The following is a 19,901-nucleotide window of genomic DNA, read 5'->3' as shown; positions in this document are numbered from 1 at the left end:
TATGTGACTGGTGTCAATCCTTTGGATCAAACCACATGGAGAGCAGGTGTGAGACATAGCCTGGTATTGCCACTCTGAAGTCTGGAACACTCGCTGTATTCTAAATACCAAAATCTGATAATTATGACTTTGATAATACTACTGTTGTCAGAAATTAATTCTTTGGTACTTGTTTATTATAAGTGGATATAAAAAAAAAATGCATTTGAAGTAAAAACACTGTTCCGTAATTTTGTGTCATGTTGAAATTAGTAAAATTACAAAAATTACAGAGTAGAAAATCTGCTTGAACTATTTTTTGCACAAAACATTGTTATTATTGATTCACCATTTTCTCATTTGAAAATAGCATAAGTGAAAATAAGGGAGATAAGTCAGTTTGTCATGCACAATAGACTAAACAGCGCTTCTATAGAATTGGGACGAGATTTTGTAGTCATTAAATGGTGTTTTCAGATAAAAAAAACAATGGGTTCAAATGATTTTTTTTTGTCAATTCTAATAAATTACAATGTAGCTTCCAAATTATGCAGTCGAAATTTCCTGAATATTATTGAATTATTAAACAAAGCAACTTTAATTGTGGTAGCAGGTGAAAAACTGCCACCATCTTGTTTAAATCAAAACGGAAAATTACCTCTCTTTGGAACTTTGCTGTGTCTTACGATCGTTTTCATTAAATTCTATTATTTTCTTGAATAAATAATTTTCTACCTTATTGATTTTCGTAATTTTTTGATATAATCATTTTAAAAAATATGAGGAATATGTAGATACCCTTGTTTTCATGTGAAATTCAGTATTACAATTTCCGAAATTTCATCCCAATAGTATAGAAGCACTAACTAAACTACTAAAGCTATATTATTGGATCAATTTTATTTTTTGTTGTAATTATTGTTCTACTTGATTTCTGCTTTTGTAATTTTTACTAATTTCAACAGGACACATAATTACTTAAGTCTTTACTTGGAATTCATTTTTATTGATATCCAATTATAATACACAAGCACTGATTCTTTTATAATGTTTTCTCCCTTGATCTTTTTTCTAATGCAAAAAAAAAAACTGTTAATTGTTATTTCTAGGTATGTGCGTGCCCTTGGTGCGACCTACATGAGATTGGTTGGAAGTTCTTTGGATTGTTTTAAATACCTTGAACCACTTTACAATGACTACAGAAAATTACGGAGACAAAGCAAGGCAGGAAGTAAGTGTTGTAATTGGAGATTGTATTTCTATTTTAAAGTTAATGCTTGACATTGTTTGCAGATGTAAGTTTTTATTTAGATTTTATGCACTTTGTCATTTTGTCATCACTTAATCCAGTTGAGATCATTTTCATTGTTGTCACAAATAGAAATTTTTACAGCAAAACCTCTGACATTTCTCTACAATCACACCACTATGAAAAAAAAAATGTCTCACTATTTTTAAAATAAACCAATTTTTGTGTATTTTTTTACTTAAAAACATAATTTCTAAAATGTTTTTTGTCAATAAAAGCAATGGATGAATACATTCATCTTAGTTACTTACTCTTTCGTGCAAATATCAAGTAGTGTATATTTTCCAGGAAATTTAAATATTTTATTGTATGTGTTAGCTGCAGAAACTAGATAAAGATGAAAATTGACAGGCATTGTACGAATCTTGTTAAATGAGTAGCTATAAACTTGTAATCAAAAGAAAATCAACACATTATCTAGAAACAGTTTGCTTCATAAAAAAATGCCAAAATTCTATATTCCAAATTTCAAGATGTTGACCATCTTACTGTTTATTTCTTTAAGTATGTTGACCTGCACAATTCTTGACCTGTTTCATAGTGCAGAATCATTCATGTAATTATTATATTAATTTTTTTATTTATTTTTCTCCTAACTCATCAGAAGAGGAACTTGTCAACTTTAATGGCATAACACATTGAAAAATGACTGCAACTTCTCTTCCAACTTTCAGATTTTATAATCATGCCCATATTCATTTATTTTAGTTTTATGTTCCATTACAAAGGTGTTAATTATGTATAATGATGCAAAATCTTATGTCTAAAATCCTTATTCTAATTTTGATCAAAATCCATTATATTTCTTTTATAAATAATTTGTGCATAAGTAGTTTTTATTTTATTATTTTCAATTGAACTTATTAAAGTAATGCACATTTTTTTTCATCTATGTTATTTGTAAGACAAATAGCCATAGAAAGATTTACTAAATTGAATATTTTTAATGAACTTTTATTTCTTTTGAATAATATTTCTACCTAATGTTGCTCAGGAGCCTTTTGGCTTTCATTTTTGCTTAAGTTTGTTTTTTAATTACACTCTTTTATTTGGCGTCTTTAGACTATTGTTCTCATTTTGGATATTCTCACAGCGTTTCAGTCAAATATTTGAAATATTGTGAGTATAACATCCAAGATGAGAACAATAGTCCAAATGATACAAATTATCAATCCTCATCTAAAAACTTCCAAAACATAATATGCTGTATTATTATTTTTATTTTTATTTTATTTTTTCAGTTTTTTTTTTTTTTTTCAGATTATTGTTTTTTTTTTTATATACAGCATTTTCAGAATTCAATTGAATTATTGCTTCCCAATTTTTCATCTCATTTTTTTAGTTAACTATTATTTAATGTTTGTTGTTAAATATCTGAAATGATATTGACTTTGTCCATTTTCCCATTTTGAATAGTAGTTCTTGCCCTTGTTTGTTTTTTACTTTTTAATGTTTTTAATTTTAACTGGAGTTGAAATTGAATAAATTTTCTCTATTCCTTTTAACTAATAGCCATCTATTTTTTTTTTTTTTTTTTTTTTTTGACATGTCAATAAAATGCCTGAATACGCAATATTATTATTGCATCATTTGGTCATTAAAAAAAAGTGTTAAAACACTATAGCTAATTTTGTTAAGATAATGTTTTAATCTCTCTAAAATTATTGGATATGAATGACTTGCAAAACATTTTTAATATATGTGGATTTGATAAAAATTTTAAAAACAATAACTTTCTATTCAACTGTTTAAATGCTTTTGAATTTTAAAAGATTGTCCTTAGATATTTAAAAATATTCCTATCAATTCTAAAATGTTAATTTTTATCTTTCAAAGCCTTTGAAATTGTTCATATGGATGAATTTATAGACGAATTATTACGTGAAGAAAGAGTCTGTGACATAATTCTACCTCGAATTCAGGTTGGTTAAATTTAACTTTTATTTCTGAATCTAAAAATGATTTCTATTTTAATTTATTTAAACGATTGAAAACATTGTTTACTTTTCAAATTATATATTAGGTTTCGATTCTTGTCCACAATTCAACCTAATTAAGAAACAAAAATCTGGAAAAATCTTTGTATGTACCTGTCACGGAATAAAAATATCAGATTCTAAAAAATCACAAAGTGATCAAATAGTTTTATTTTTAACTAAGAAAATCAAATTTTATGAGTAAGATAACTCAATAAAAATTCAAACTTAATAGATTTCTGTTGTAATGACTGAATTCCAATTAATTGCTTAACAAATGATTTTCTTTATGAAAATAAAACTACTTAATCAATTTACGAGATTTTTTAATATTTTCGTTTCATCACAGGTATATACATCATACACATTTTTCTTTATTTTTGTTTTTTAATATAGTGAGAATTCTGGACAAAAACCAGAGTTTACTTGATTAATTTTTTTTTTTTTTTTTTTTTAATCATTAACAATTTTGTAAAAAGTCAGAATATGTATTATGAGTACTATTCATGCTTCATGTGAAATATGGCAGTTCCAAAATAAAATAACAGGAAAACTTGTAGACATGCTTACCTATCAGTTGAAAATATTGGTGTACACCAAAAATTATGGAAAATTATCAAGTAGAATTTTAATAAAAAGTAGAATTAATTTACTATTTGGAGTCAACAAACTTCAAATCACAAGACTGCATGGTGTCTTCATATTTCTTATTTTGTCCTTTAGTCCTCACATTCTATGAGCAACGTTTCTGACAAAGAGGGAAGAATTGCTGTTATCTGCGTTGGAATCTATCCGTATAAAATTTATCATTGGCCAGTATTTAACCGTAAAGTGCTAGTTAATTTTTAGTTCCTTACATTAAGTGGCATCATGCCTTGTCTAGAGAGATTTCCATAAAAAAGAAATCTTCTACAACATGCTGGTTTAAAGATGTATAATATTATTGCTTCAACATGTACTTGGTAATATTTGTAAGAATTTTATTTATTAAGATTCTACTTAATAATTTTCTGTAATTTTTAGGGTACACTGATGCTGTAAGTACAGCGATAAGTTTTTATTTTATTTTGAAGTGCCATCTTTCACATGTATCTGTGTGTAAAGAAGCACTAGCATATCAAGTAATTATTATTTTGGTGTTAAGTTTTGTATATTTCCATCTTTGTCAGAAATAAAGAATTATAATGAAGTTATTAAGGTTGTTCAGAAATTTTTTTACCTCGGTGATATCATTGGAGTAGATGCTACCATGATTGCAAGAGTTAAGAGTGGATTGAATAAGTTCAAGGAACTTCTGCCATTACAAACCAGCAGTGTTACCACTGTTGACCAAGGGCAGCATCTATTAGGCATGTATATGCAGTGTGATGTATGGACGTGAAACCTAACCAGTGAGAATCAAGGACATGTGTTGCATGGAGAGAAATAATGAGATGTGTAATATGATGATTTAAGACAGGTTTAGATGATAAGCTCAGAAGAAAATTACATCTCAACAAATAAGGAGATATATGCAGAACAGGAGACTCTGATAGTATGGCCACATTGAGAAAATGGATGAAAGTACTGGGGTTAGTAGACATAGAACAGCTTCAGTTTACAGGAGAAGGCCAATGATAAAAGCGGACTTGAGTGACAGTGGGATAAATAAAGACCTGGCCAGAGATAGGTTGGTTTGGAAATTAATTTCTTAATGCTGTCATGCATGCATGTAAAATTGACGTTAAACCGAATATGAAGATGATAAATATATTTAAGTATTGGATTTGTATTTCACAGAATCTTTTATCGCTTAACAATATTTCTTGGAGATGTTAAAAATAGAATATAATAATACAATCTATAAAAATAGTTTTCAATTTAATTTACTTTAATCGCAAAATCTGGAAATGGTATAACTGTTTAACACATAATTAGGAAGAAATGAATTCTTATCCGAGGGTATTAGAGAAAATAATTTTACATCCCAAATTGAACTTGAACACTGCATGCCATGGCAGCCGTCCATACTGGAACCTTATACTTTTACTAGTGTGTGAAATAGTAGGCTAAAAAGAAATGCTCTTTCTATACTGAAAACTGAGATATCAGTGCTGCCAATGTACATCAGACTGTAGGTGTAATATTTGAAAGGTACTCTAATCTTTATTACTAACTATAGATATCTCTGAAAAAAAAATAGAGAGATTGCTGAAATATAGTTAATTATCCCTCTAGCCCTAAAAATAAATCATATATGATAATGGGTTAAAGTATCAAATTCAATTGAATAGATCGATATAAGAAAGGAAAGCTTACTTAGGTCTCCATCTATTCCTGCATGTAACGTCATAACTCTGCCATATAAGCTCTATTTTCATACAGTTTACATCAAAATCAAACTACCGCGATTCAAAACCTTTATGCTTCTTCAACTGTTTATCCATGAGGATAAATGTTTTGCATGACCATATCTATAGAACCAATTCGTCCTTGGTATAATTCCAATGTAATGTTTTCAGCAAACCCTAATCTGACCTAATGTATTGAATTTGGTCAGATTTTATATTGCAGATCCATCTAATCCTAGATCTGTCATTGCACTGTAGCCGAGATAGGAGTCGATAAAAGCCAAGCATTATAGATGCAGATACATTCTTGATAAGATTAAAAACTGAGAATGAGTTTATACCTCATCTGTGCCTAGGGATGGGTGAACTCTGTTAGCTGTTGATTCTGTTATTCTGTCGTTTTTGCTTGTCTTCTGTTGCGTCGCTATTTTTATCGAATTTTACTACAAAATACTTGTAAAACAGAAGGATGCAACATTTCATCGATGGGACAGCTGTTGAAGCCTAGCCGATGGTGCGGGACCAATTAGGATGGCAACTCTTTTGAACCCTGTCTAAGAGGGAGAGACTAGTAGCAGATGCATGAGCCCAAATTTGGCAACAATACTCCATACATGGGTGAATGGTGGCCTTGTAAACGTACAGAATACTCTCAGGCGTAAATAACATTTTAACACAGTAGAGAGAGCCCACTTTCTTTGCAGCAGCCTTGGCAATGCACTCAATGTATCTGTTCCCCGTGAATGTTAAGCCGGGGAGTTTGAACAAAGTACTTTCAGGTAATTATCATTAGCCATGGCTATTATTGGCTGAGAAGATTTTTTTGTAGTTATTAACGGAAAAGAGCTTAGTCTTTGCAGCATTGAATGTGACCATCCATTTTTGGCCCCATTTCACTATAGACTGGAGGTCTTCCTCTAGGGTTTCCGCCATTGCCTTTGATACGTGTTCATTCATTTTCCCCTCGTATGTTATAGAGCGTGATGTTGTCAACAAATAAACCCATCTCAGAGACAATTTCAATTTAATAACTTCTAGAACTATTTTGTGTACGAAAAAGATTATACTATAAAGGAATTTGTTAAAAAGCCAATTAAAAAAAATCTCGTATTAAACTAATTTAAGCTGGCATAACTATGATGATTCACTATAACTATGCAATTCCTACAACTATCTCTTTAGAAAATAGGGCTATTATACTTGACATGGTGGTATGGGACAAGGAAGGAGAAAGAAGCAACCTTAGTAGAAGTTAGTGTCCCCAATGATTCTGGGTTGAATAGTTGAGAGGGAAAAGATAACTAAATATTAAGATATTATGTACAACATGAAAAGAAACTGGAATCTTAGGAAGATCTTCATCATTCCCATAATTACAGGAATAACCGAACTCATGAAAAGGAATTTCAAAAACTACCTTGCAAATATACCTTGTGAACCAAATGCAAGAGTGATACAGACAATTGAACTTAAAGGGATGGTTAGAATCTTCAAACGATCTCTTGGTTGGAATGTATGAGATAGCTAGTGAATGTCTGGCATCCGGCAGATTGCTCCATACCCAGTTAAAACAAAATGATCAGAAAATTAAAAAAGAAAAAAAAATGATTGCTTTTTTTTTTTTTTTTTTTTTTTTTTTTTTTAAATTTTTTTTTATACAGAAAAGAAATGTTCTTGAAGATTCAAACCAATTAGAACAACGGATCAGTGCGTTGGATGAAGACATTGAAGACATGGAATCGTCAGAAGAAGAAGTTGTAGTACGTACAACACTATTTTATTCAATTTATGAAATTATTGTTTCCAAACATTTTTTTTATATCATTTTGTGCTTAATTTTTTCAGTGCTTGTTTGAAATGATAATGAAAATTTAATTTCAGCTAAAATCAATGTTACCTACTAAATTGTCTTGTTGAGATTAGTAAGATATCTCCATAATTACGAACAATCATAAAGTAAAAAATGAATTATTAATGAAAATTGCTTTCCAAGAAAATTGCAAGTTTTACCTGAGTAATAAACAGATTTTGAACTCTGAGTTACTTCCCTTGTTTAATTTATATTTTACAATAATAATGGTGGATCACTGGATTGTAAAAGTGCATGTTTTATGTAATACTGTAGTTATATGTTACTAATTATGACATGATATTTAAGTAGGTAACATTGCTTTTAATTGAAATTCAATTTTTCGATTTTTAATTTTCATTATTCTGAATAAGCAGCACTTTTTCTCTCTACCGATGCAATTCTCTATCTGTATAAAAGCCAAGTACGTCTAAAGATGGAGTATTGCTGCCACATCTGGGCTGGAGCTTCTAAAAACAACCTATCCTTCCTTGACAAAGTACAAAATAGACTTTGTGGCTTAGTGGGAAATGCCCTTTTCTCTTCCCTGCAACCTCTCTCCCACAGAAGAGATGTTGCGAGCCTATCTTTGTTTTATCGTTATTTCCATGGCAAGTGCTTGTCCGAACTCCAATCTCTGGTCCCCCCTCGCCAATCCTTCACGATAAACACCCGTCCAGCTAAATCCACTGTCAGTAATTTCCCCCACTGTGCCTAAATCAAAACGTAGATTCCATGAACAAAGCTTCTTTCTGAGAAGTGCACGCCTGTGGAATTCTCTTCCGTTTGCCTGTTTCCCACCTGACTACAACTTGGATGTCTTCAAGTCCAACATAAACAAATTCCTGATTAATCGCCCCCTTAAGTAAGACACTTTATCAACTGTCCAATACCAACTATTACTACGATATTATCTCATTGAGTGGCTTCCGGGCCTTGATAAGTGATGGTCCTCCATGTAAAAAAAAAAAAAAAAAACATATATTTTCTTTGACTTTAAAGACATTTGGTTTTAATTTTTTTTTAATATAAGATTATTATTAATTTTTTTTTTTAATATAAGATTATTATCAATTTTTTAATTTACCTTTTTATTTAGAGGATTTACTTCTCAGCCAGGGATTTTTTCAAAGCCAACAAAGTCTGGGCCATTTTTTAAATGTTTTTTTCCCCGTTGACTACAGTATGTTACTGGTCCTGTGCAATTCTAGGAGGTTCACCATCCCAGGATTTGTCTTCTCCCTTTAAGAAGGGGTTAATTTATTAATAATAATCATCTGAGTTGCATTTATCAAGGAATGCTGACAGTATTGCCCAGGCATATTTTGCTAGCCAGAGTGCTCTCTCTTTGGGGTGCTAGTTCTTTGATAGAAACTAAAATAACTTCATTAGAATTAAAGTAATTTCAGGTTGTAATAGAAAGTTTATTTGACTTTTGTATTGATTTTACACTGAAGATTAAACTTTCAAGAAAATAAACATTAATGTATTATTTGAAATACTGTTCTCATCTTGAGTTGTATTTGCACAGCATTTTCATAACCTTAAGGTACATCTTGCTAAACTCTAATTTATACAGAATTGTGAACAAAACCTTTTATTTAATCCATGGGAGTAGCATGCTCTCATTCCATCAGTCATGACTGAATAATGTTAACCAAAATGTTGAGAGTAACAATCGAAACCAGTGAAACTTTCATGGTTCCCTGTGAGTTTACAGTGAATGAGGCATAAAAAAAAAATGACTAAGTTCACCATTTGCACCCCCCTCCCCATTTAGCCCCAAAAGTCCCCAGTAGACATCAAATCCTGGTGAAAATGAACGGTGCAGTTTTAGGCCTTAACATATGTAAATTTCATCATGCAAAAAAAGAAATGACCAAGTCCATCATTTGCCCACCCACCCTGCCTATTTAGCCTCAAAAGTTCCCAAGGCCATAACATATTTAAATTTGAGTTCAGCACCATGCAAAACTGCTAAATAAATATATACATAAAATTTTGGACAAATATGGTAAAATAGTTAAAAAATGGAGTGTTTTTATTAGACCTAAAAGAGCCTCTGGGACACACCCAAGAGTTATCGCGAAGTATAGACAAACAAAATTATACAGAAATCAGTTAGTTACGACTTCAACTTTTCAGAAAGTTTTATAAAAATCCAAGGCATCAATTTTTTTTAATAAGTAAAAAAAGTGTCAATTTTAGCCATTATAACTCGAAAGGCACCCCTAGGAGCAGAACCAGAGTTTTCCCGGAAAATCCGTTCTGTTTTTTACTCATATCATGTTTAATGTTTGTGCAAAATTTTAAAAACTTCCAAGGCGTAGTTATTGAGAAAAATGTGGACAGACGAACGGACAAGGGTGAATTTACAGGCTCACCGTTCTTTTGTCGGGAGATCAATAAAAACAATAGTCCAAATAATGCTAATTATCAATCTACATTTGAAAATAATGATGACATTATAATGCGATTAATTGTTCTCCATTATATTTGTTATTCTGGCCTGAAATAAAAAAAAAATTCTAATTCCAACAGTTAATGAACAGATGACTCCACAGTTTAAAATGAAAAAAAGAGTTAAATAACTACACAAACCCAGTCTTTACGAAGTGTGGCATGTAACTAAAGTAGATTTACAATATCATTGGTGATTTGGGGAAATGAACAAAATATGTTCGCTCTGAATAGTCTATTGGCTTTAACTTTCCAGTAGGGGGACAAAATCACAGGGGAACTATAAGACACCCAGTGATTTGTATTCTCATGCTAAAGTTTCTGATTGATTGGGGATGGTAGACTATCACTCAAGTGGTACACCGACTATGGAAAAAACACTTGAAAAAAGGCCCAAGATTACTAAAACTTGCACAAATCAAGTTTGAAACCTATAAGTATATATTGCAGAAGAAAATCAAAAACATATTATTTCTGTTTTTAAATATTATTTTGTCTGTTTATAATGTTTAACTTTGGAGCATCTACTTCCAGGAACCACATCAAAGTCCAACACCTGAAAGAAAAAGAGTTAGCCATAAAGATAACGACAAGTCTCACAGAAGTCCTTCTCCACGGGCAAGAAGAAATCGCAGTCGTTCTCCACATCGAAGGTAATCAGAAATGACCTTTATTTCTTATCTCTCTTATACAGTGAATGGGGACTCAAGAAGATTAAAATTTATAAAAATACATCCAGTTAAAATTTTTTTAAAGAGAGAATGAATTGTAAACAATTAAATTTACAAACCATTTTTTTTTTTCAATCTTCAAGCAAAAAAGGGTTAAAATGCAAGTAATTGAATATCTGCTAATAAAAATAAAAATCTTAAAATGACAAAATTTGAATAATAAAATTACTGACACTATGGAATAAGATAAATCGAATTCAAATCCTGTCTCATTCACTTTCATTGCAATACTTTTGAGAAATGTATGAATGCGCCCTTCTCCAGCTATCAATAAAATATCAACTTATGTTCGATTAATTATTTCCTATTGTGATTGTATTTCTTTGTTAAATAGCCAATTTTTTTTTTTTTTTAATGGAAATTGCTCCAGACAAGGCAAGAAGCCACTTGATGTTAGAAGCTAAGAAAAAATATCACTTCATGGTCAAAAACTAGCTAACACTGTAATATGGATAGATTCTGATCCAGAAAATAGCAATCCTTCCTCTTTGTCAGAAACATCGCTTGTTGAATGTAAGAACTAAAAGACAAAAGGAGAGAAGGTAAAGGGGTTAATTTATTACTAATCATCTGAGTTGCTCTTATCAAAGAATGCTGAGTGTTTCCCAGGCATATTTTGCTAGCCAGAGTGCTCTCCCTTTAGGGCGTTGGTTCTTTGATAGTCATGAGACTGCTGAAAGTAAACCCAACGTCCGCTTTCTCCTCATAAGTTACGAAGGGGTGTGCAATAAGTAATGCCCTGACCCACTTCCAGTTGTCTGATCTAGCTGAAATTTTGTATGTGCAATGATTTATATCTCTACGGGTTATGTGGCAAATTACAGCTCTGAACTAATTGTGGTTTCTGTTTTACAGGTGTTTGAACTTAGTCAGGTGTGAAATGGAGCCTGTTGAATGTCGAGCAGTGATCCGGTTTTTGTATTTGAAAGGACGCACACCACAGGAGACGTTTTATGAAATAAAAGAAAATTATGGTGATAATGCCCCATCCTATGACCTTGTAAAACGTTGGCATCGTGAATTCAAACATGGCTGGAAGTCTGTGGAAACAGCTTCCAGACCTGGTTGCCTCCCCTTCTGCCATTGATGAGGCATCTGTCCGTCAAGTTGAGGCTGCCATTTTAGAAGATCGGCGCATTACTATTCGCCAAATAGCCCAAGATGTCAACATTAGTACAGGGTCTGTGGAAACTATCATTCATGACCATTTGCATATGCATAAGGTGTCTGCCAGATAGATTCCCAGGTTGCTCACACCATTCCAGAAGCGAGAACGCATCTAGTGCTTGAGGATGAATTTGGAGATGTGCTAAGAAGATGAGTCAAAGTTTTTCAAAAGACTGATTACACAGGATGAAACCTGGGTCCATCACTATGATCCAGAGACTAAAGCCCAGTCAATGCAGTGAAAGCACTTGGACTCACCACTTCCAAAGAAGGCAAAGGTGCAGCTCTCCGCTGGCAATGTCATGCTCACAGTCTTCTGGAACCAGGACGGAGTAGTGATGACAGATTTTCTGGTAAAGGGTACCACAATTACAGGAGCCTATTATACTTCACTTTTGAGGAAATTAAGGGAAGCTATCAAAATCAAGAGGCGGGGCAAGATCAGCAAAGGTAACTCCTCCTGCAGGACAACGCTCCGGTCCACAACTCGCATGTCGCCAGATCAGAAGCACGAGCGTGTGAGATGAAATGCTCCTTGTCCTCCCTACTCTCCTGACCTTGCACCCTCTGTTACCTCTTCCCAGCCATGAAGTTGTTTTTTGAAAGGAAAGCATTTCCCAGATGATGCAACCTTGATTTCTGAAGTCACATCGTGGTTCGAGGACCAACCTGGGGTGTTCTACGAAAACGATCTCCATAGCTGCACCAAACGATGGGAGAAATGCATAACTCTGGGTGGTTCCTATGTAGAGAAAAACTAATAACTGTGCCAAGTTTCGTTGCTCTATTGCTATGGGAAGTGGGTCAGGGGCATTACTTATTGCACGCCCCTTGTAAGTACTATAAAACAAACGAACAAATAATATAGAATAACTCAAACTGATAACTTAAGTGTTTTACCACTATTTTCTTCATCTGAATGTGATTGAGGATTGTTTGTGAATTTAATGCCTTAGAAACTTCCTCCTTGAGGGAAGCCAGTTCAACTACACCAGAATATATATGATGTTTCGTTGGTCAAGGGTAAACATGTTCACTTGATTTCTTTTCTTGGAAATTGAAGAGGAATAACAGGGTTTTTTAACTTTAAATATATTTTATTCACTTGTACTAATGGGTTGCTTCAATGACCATCCTCAAACAAGGGGTCATAAAGCCACCCCACCCTCCCCATCTCTTAAGAACCCTACATTATGTCTACCTTGGTTAACATTCTAGCAACAACTAATTCAACCTAAAATCTCTCCTGTGTTATGTGATCAAGTTCACCAATCAATTATCTGCTTTTTATGTAGGGTTAGCTGATTGTAAGATCATCCACCATTAATCCTACCATGTAACCCATTACATCTAATAATTATATTTATACTTAACTTTTACAGTATGTTCCTGCTAAGTAATATGCAACAATAATTGTCAAATTCTTACCTATGTTGGGTTACTATAATTTTTTGGTTTGCTGTAATTGTTTCATACACACACACACACACACAAAATTCCAGTTGGTATTATAAGTACAATAATCTATTATTTAAGCTACTTTTAATCAAATTTATTTATAACTTGTAAAAAGAGCATGAAATCTGAACACTTTAAATTCTATAATTCGAATTAATGCGTTTTATGAAATGATTCAGTAAATTAAGAAAACAAGATCTTATTTTTCATTTAATTTCAGAGACAGAAAAAGTCCAACCAGAAGACGAAGTCGATCCAGGTCTCGAGAAAGACGTCATCGGTCACCTGGTAAATTAAACTTTTTAGAAAAAAATCTTGCAACTTTGGATTTCTTTCTATTTTTTTTATTTTATTTTTTTTTATATTTCAAAGCAATTTGTTTTGATGAAAGAAATATGTAACATAGTTTTTATACACATTTTTTTTTATTGTTTTTTATCTTTCATGGCTCCTATTCTGATACTTTTCTCGAGATGACGATTTTCGCTTAAAATATATTTGATTTAACTCAAGTCATTTCTGAAGAAATCAATGTGTTTCTAATTATCTGGACCCTACATTACATTTCAACTGATCCAAATTCTTGAAATAAATAATTCTAACCTCAAATCTTTCCCATTTGTAGTCAAGACAATTTTGAATACAGGGCATCTACTTATATTTTTAATCATGCAACCAATCATTAAATAAAATGACATGATTTCAAAATATGATTTGGAGATTTAAACTTATGATGATCTTCTCCCCATGCAAAAACAAAAATACCAAAAATAAAGAAAAATCTTCATTGTGTAGATACCCATAAAAAATATTGTATGCCAAAAATCACAAATTGATCAATTAGTATTATTTTAAATAACTTACTTTAAAGCGTTTATTCAGTTCAAATAGAAGTTGAATGATACTAAGTATTTAGTATCATTTTATTGAATCACATTTTACGACTAAATGAGGAGCGATTATCTCTTGACGTCATTTTGCAGGAAAAGGGAAATAATTCCAAATATTTCAAACTTAAAATTATAGTTTAGATTGTCATTTTTAACAAACATGAGGTGAGTGATAGGGAAAAATTAAATTCTTGATAAAAATAGAACTACTTGGTCAATTAACGTGATTTTTAGTGCTCACCATCTTTTTCTTGTTATGAGTATGTACATAATAAAACTTTTTTTTCTGGAGGAGTTATGGATGAGCACCAAACTTATTTACTCCCAAATGACATTTGTCAATTATTTTTTTATTCTCTTGTTTTCTAATTTGTATTCATTTAAAAACAAAGTGATATAAAAGTGAAAACTTAACTTTTCTCCTTTTGTTGCATAGGTTAAATTCATGTTTTAACTTTGAATTTTCATCATTATATTTTTATTTTCAGCTCCTCGGCATAGAGATGATGACAGGTTAGTTTCTTTTGATTTTTCGGTGTTTATTTATATTGAGATACAACATGGCCGTTCACAATGAAATAAAAGGAAAACTTCTACATATATTTACTAATTAGTGTTCACAAAAATAATGGAAAATTATCGAGTAGAACTTTAATAAAAAAAATAATATCAATTTACTATTCAGAATCCATGAGATCTAAACAAGTCACGTCAAGCCAAAATTGTCATATAAGATTATGTCCTGTTTTCTAATATGAAGACTATACATTGTCTTGTTAAATTTTGTGGATTGTAAATAGAAAATTGATATTTTTATTAAAATTTTATTTGATTGAGTTTCAATAAGAATAAACAGATTTTTTTTAGTTTTTATTTTTGCTTTTACTATTTATCTCCCTTGTTTCATTGAAAATTTTAATTTCATGAATATTTAAAAAAAAAATTTTATTTTTAATCTTTTAAAGTATTTATTATCTTATTATTTTTATTATTTGAAATAAGTGATGACTGAAAATCCCATTCGTTTGTAAACGGACCCAGTGTTTTAGGGTTTCTTTATTAGCTGTTTCTGCATGTGTACCAAGTTCTGTTCTATGTTTCCTACAATTTTGTAGTAGAATGCCTTCAGTTGAAGACCAGATAATTATGTTGCATGGCTTTTAGTTATGTAACTCATGTTGTTGTCTTTTAGTTATGTAACTGTCCCATATTTAGGTCCACCATCTTTAAATATGTCACCATGTAGTTGCAGTCCAATCTCATCATAAAATACTACATACGACAACGCAAAAGTTTATAGATATTTTTTTATTTATCTGTCCAGAGAAACAATTTCATGAACCGTGACACTAAATGCCATTAAGAGATACCCAGACCTCTTTTTCTCCTAGGTGGGAGTGATATGCCTTAGCAATACTTGAGATGTTTGCTCTGTCTAGTCAAGGAAAAAGATCTTTCTAATCTCCCACTTCTCACCCATGCTTCTACGTATGACCTTAAAAGGCATCCAGTGGTGAGGCCCGATTTTGGGAATGTGGGAAATGGGAAGTTTCCATTTAATTACCATTGCTCGCATACCCACTTTAACCTGGAGTGGTAATACCTGTTAGGGCATCTTGTGCTACCAAATCAGGCTATCTGAAGATACTGGCTTCCTGACTAACACTGCACCAAATATTGATATTGTTTTTCCTTTCCCTTTGCAAGACTCAATCAGGTTTTGCAAAGTCAAAAACATTTTACTTGTTAAAAATCATCAAACTAAACACCATAAATAAATATTTGAAGATAAAAGACCTTTTCCAAAATTATTGAATTTGACAATAAATAATCGGAAAAATATCAATATGCCACGAAACAAAACAACCAAATCAAACTCCATTAATAGATATTTAAAGATATAAAGAATTTGAAGTATAATAAATTATTTAAAAAATTATTGGGTTTTCCATTAAACTACCCGAAAACGGTTGATATGCCATAAAACAAAACAAGTAAACCAAACTGCTTACCCATGAGGTTACAGTCACACAAGACTTCTTTTCACCTTTCTTTCAATTCTTAATAACAAATAGAGAATGAGAAGAAAATAATGTCAGAGGTAGCACAGGATTTGCTTGTTATTATCTGGTGTTTATTCTTGTCTGCTATTTTTATAAACAAACACACTCATATTGTAAGTTGTATATGTTTCTGATTCTCTTAAGTCATAAAACTTGATTTACTATAAAAAAAATCTGGCATTGAAATCAACTAGGTATGAAGAACTGGTAAAAAAAATCAAATACATAACAAATGTTATGTTACTCTTGTACCTCGTTGGATAAATTTTTAGTATTTTTACTTACTTTAAAACGTTTATTCAGTTAAAAAAAAAAACAAGTAGTTTCTACCGTTATGTGAGAACAATAAAAACTGGCCATGACTTGAAACTTATCTTTGAAGTTTAGATAATGACTTCAAAATAAATAAAACAAAATACTGTTAAAAATTCACCCAATAGTCTAGTGTAAGACCCTTCAGTATTTAACAAGTAGATTTGTTTTGACATTATTCATTAAATTATATTGTGTAGTTTATTCTCTGCACATAGATCTTCACATATTCAAAGTCATCAACTTGTACTGTCTGATGCATCTATCTCTCTGACCAAATTCCAATATTTTTTTTTTTTTAATTGCATTTTCACCCCAAACAAAGCACAGTGCCACTTTGATGAAAGACTACTATCTGGGACATAAGTTGCAGAGATACTATGTAGGGAGTTGAGCAGACAGATGTCTGTTTACATTACACTTGAACTTTTGCATGTCAGTACAGTTAGAGAAGCAGGAACTCGAAAGGGAAATCCAAAGCATAGCAGTTCTGGGGAAGAAACTATTAGAGTAGAAGACTTTTCGGCATCTGGGGATCTTTACTATGTAAGGGTGGGACTTTGCTGCATGTTGGATTTGTCAGGGGTAGTTACGTTGAGAAGGTACAAGGGCTTGTAGTTTGTCGGAACATCTACCATTAAAATACTTATAAAACAGGCAGAGGGATGCAACATTTCGTCGAGGGGCAAAGGTTGAAGCTTAGTTTACAGTTCAGGACCTATTAGGTTGGCGACTCTCTTTTGAATCCTGGCCAAGAGTGAGTCTAGTAGCAGATGCACCAGCCCAAATGTGGCAAACAATACTCCATACATGGGCGAATGGTGGCATTGTAAAGGTACAGGATACTTTCAGGCGTAAGTAACTTTCTATCACGGTAGAGAGAGCCCACCATCTTTGCAGCAGCCTTAGCAATGCCCTCGATATATCTGTTCCAACTCCTGTTCCCTGTGAACATTAAGCTGAGGAGTTTTAACAAAGTACTTTCAAGTAATGTATCTTTAGGCATAGCTATTGGTGATTGAGAAGGTTTCTTGTCATTATTAAAGGAAAGGAGCTTAGTCTTAGTAGCATTGAACATTACCATCCCTTTTTGTCCTCATTCTACTACAGATTGGCGGTCTTCCTGTAGGGTTTCTGCCATTGTTTTGGATATGTGTTCATTCATTTTCCCCTCATGCCTGTTATAGAGCATGGTGTCATCAGTAAATATACCCACCTCAGTGACAATTTTATCGGAATGGTCATTTATGAATATCAGGAATAATAAAGGTCCAAGGATCGACCCCCCCCCCTCCGAGGTACACCCGCATTTATATCATATTGTTTTGACGTACGGCCATCAAAGACAACCTGGATTCTTCTCATATTTAAGAATGATTTAATTATGTTTAGTATTCGTCTAATAATACCATAGAATCTGATTTTCATAAGAAGACCATGTCATACCCTGTCAAAAGCCTTAGATATATGTAGGTCTACTACCTTCACTCCCCTGCCTTATCCAGTGCATGTTATATACATTCAGAGATTACAGTTAGGATATCTGCTGTAGAACAGGCTTGCCTAAATCCATAATGATGGTCGGACAGACGTTTAGCAACTGCAAGGTGGTGAACTAGAGCTTGATTAATTATGAACCCAAATATTTTGGCGAAAAAAGTGAGGAGACTAATGAGGCGATAATTTAATGGGTCAGTTCTTTCGCCAGAATTCTTGTAAACTGGTACCACAAAAGCAGTTTTCCAGCAGTCATGGAAGCAAGATTCGTTAAGGCATTTGTTGAAAAGTTTGGAGAGACCTGAAGCAACCTTAGTGGAGCAGTTTTGTAATAGAACAGCCGGCATGAGATCAGGTCCAAATACTTTTGAGGTGTCTAGGTTTTTTTTAGCATTTCATGTACTTGAGAAGGAGTGATTTTCAAATCATCTAGTGCAGTTTCTGTCCACAAAGGAAAATCAGAGAGGGAGTGGTTTGCTGAGTCTAAAGTAGAGTTTGAAGCAAACTGACAGGCAAGCATGTTTGTTTGTATGGCAATCCAGAAAACTGTCTCATGATTGTTGGATAGTGGGGGAATTGTTGATTACCCATTATTTACTACACTGTTGTAGATTTTTCAGAAATCATGAGTTCCTAATTTCTGTGCTTAAATATGTTTTCTGGTGGTTTCGGTATATTCTCTCTTAGCTGTCGCTATTTCTTTCTTACAATTACTTGTAGCTTATATAAACTTTTGCCTGTTTATACTAGACTTATGCTGGATAAATCTGCGGTATGCATGCCGCCTTTGAGCAATGGCAGCTACACAAGTAGAAATAAACCATTGAGGAAAGTGGGGTTTGCTATAGAACTTCCGTGTGGAAACATGGGCTTCAATTGCCACTTTGAACCATTCAGTAGTCTCATTTGCCCACTATTCTGCAGGAAGAGAAAAGATATTTACCCATGGGGCATCTCTGATGTGATCTCTAATGGCATCCCAGTCATCCTTATTGTAGTACCTTGTCGTTTTGAGCAATGGCTTTTCAACTTGGGGTCAAGAGTTTAGAGTGATGTCCATCATTATCACAGCATGATCAGCATTCCCAAGTGGGTAATGGGCATTTGTTACACAATCTTCAGGAACTGTTAGAAATAAATCCAGAAGTGAGGCTTGCTGGTCCTCACGAGACGGGTCGGGAACATTACTGTCTGTGTCAGAGAATGAGATATAGAAAAGTTATGGATGATGCTACCAACTGTAGTTAGAGAAGCCAAGCTAACTACTGTAGTGTGCATTAAAGTCACCAAATACATATATTTGAGCACTAATGTCAAACGAGAGTGCTACATCTAAGCTGTCAGAGACATGATTGATTAGAGTACAGTCCTGAGTCAAGGGAAAGTGATAAAGAAAATATAAGTAGCTAAGCTATGTTGTAAAGTTAGTTTAAAGCACATCAAGACCGGGTCATCCGATTCTAGTTTAGATTCCCTAGTCATGGGGAGGGTGTTACGAGTATAGACTCCAAGTCCGTACATGTGTCTGTGAGATATCCGAGGAGTTTGCTAGGAGAAATGATGCATCATCTAAGTGCTAAGTCCACGGATATTTATAAATGCAAGCCTCAAGGGAGGAGCCAAATCATTAGTGTGTGTCTGGTTTGATCATAATTTTGGATTGAGCTGTCATTTCATTTTATAGTTTAAGTTTAGGGTGAGAGATGCTAGACAAAGCGGATGTACATAGCCACCATCATGCAATACAAGTAGACCATCAGCTGACTTCTCATCCACAGGAATGTGGCCTCGAGAATGCCCACCAGAGATGAGTGCAGGGTCCCTTTCCATGCATGGCATGGCACTACAAACATCCTGATATTATATAACTGACGATAGGG

At 32.9% G+C, this 19,901-nt stretch overlaps 1 protein-coding gene across 1 annotated transcript in view; it reads left to right on the top strand.

Annotated features, from left to right (window-relative positions):
• The window catches only part of LOC145259764 (pre-mRNA-splicing factor 38A-like), a 51,131-nt gene that overhangs the window by 16,086 nt on the left and 15,144 nt on the right, over positions 1–19,901 (top strand). Inside the window, exons 3-8 of the mRNA XM_080117505.1 lie at positions 1,089–1,210; positions 3,125–3,210; positions 7,256–7,354; positions 10,438–10,556; positions 13,480–13,547; positions 14,638–14,662. Coding sequence (XP_079973631.1) covers positions 1,089–1,210; positions 3,125–3,210; positions 7,256–7,354; positions 10,438–10,556; positions 13,480–13,547; positions 14,638–14,662 — 519 coding nt within the window. The remainder of the gene's footprint in view (positions 1–1,088; positions 1,211–3,124; positions 3,211–7,255; positions 7,355–10,437; positions 10,557–13,479; positions 13,548–14,637; positions 14,663–19,901) is intronic.

Source organism: Euprymna scolopes, chromosome 3 (assembly GCF_053919585.1).
Source record: "Euprymna scolopes isolate OS-2025 chromosome 3, ASM5391958v1, whole genome shotgun sequence".
NCBI lineage: Eukaryota > Metazoa > Mollusca > Cephalopoda > Sepiida > Sepiolidae > Euprymna > Euprymna scolopes.
This window is presented reverse-complemented; position numbering and strand designations above follow the sequence as displayed.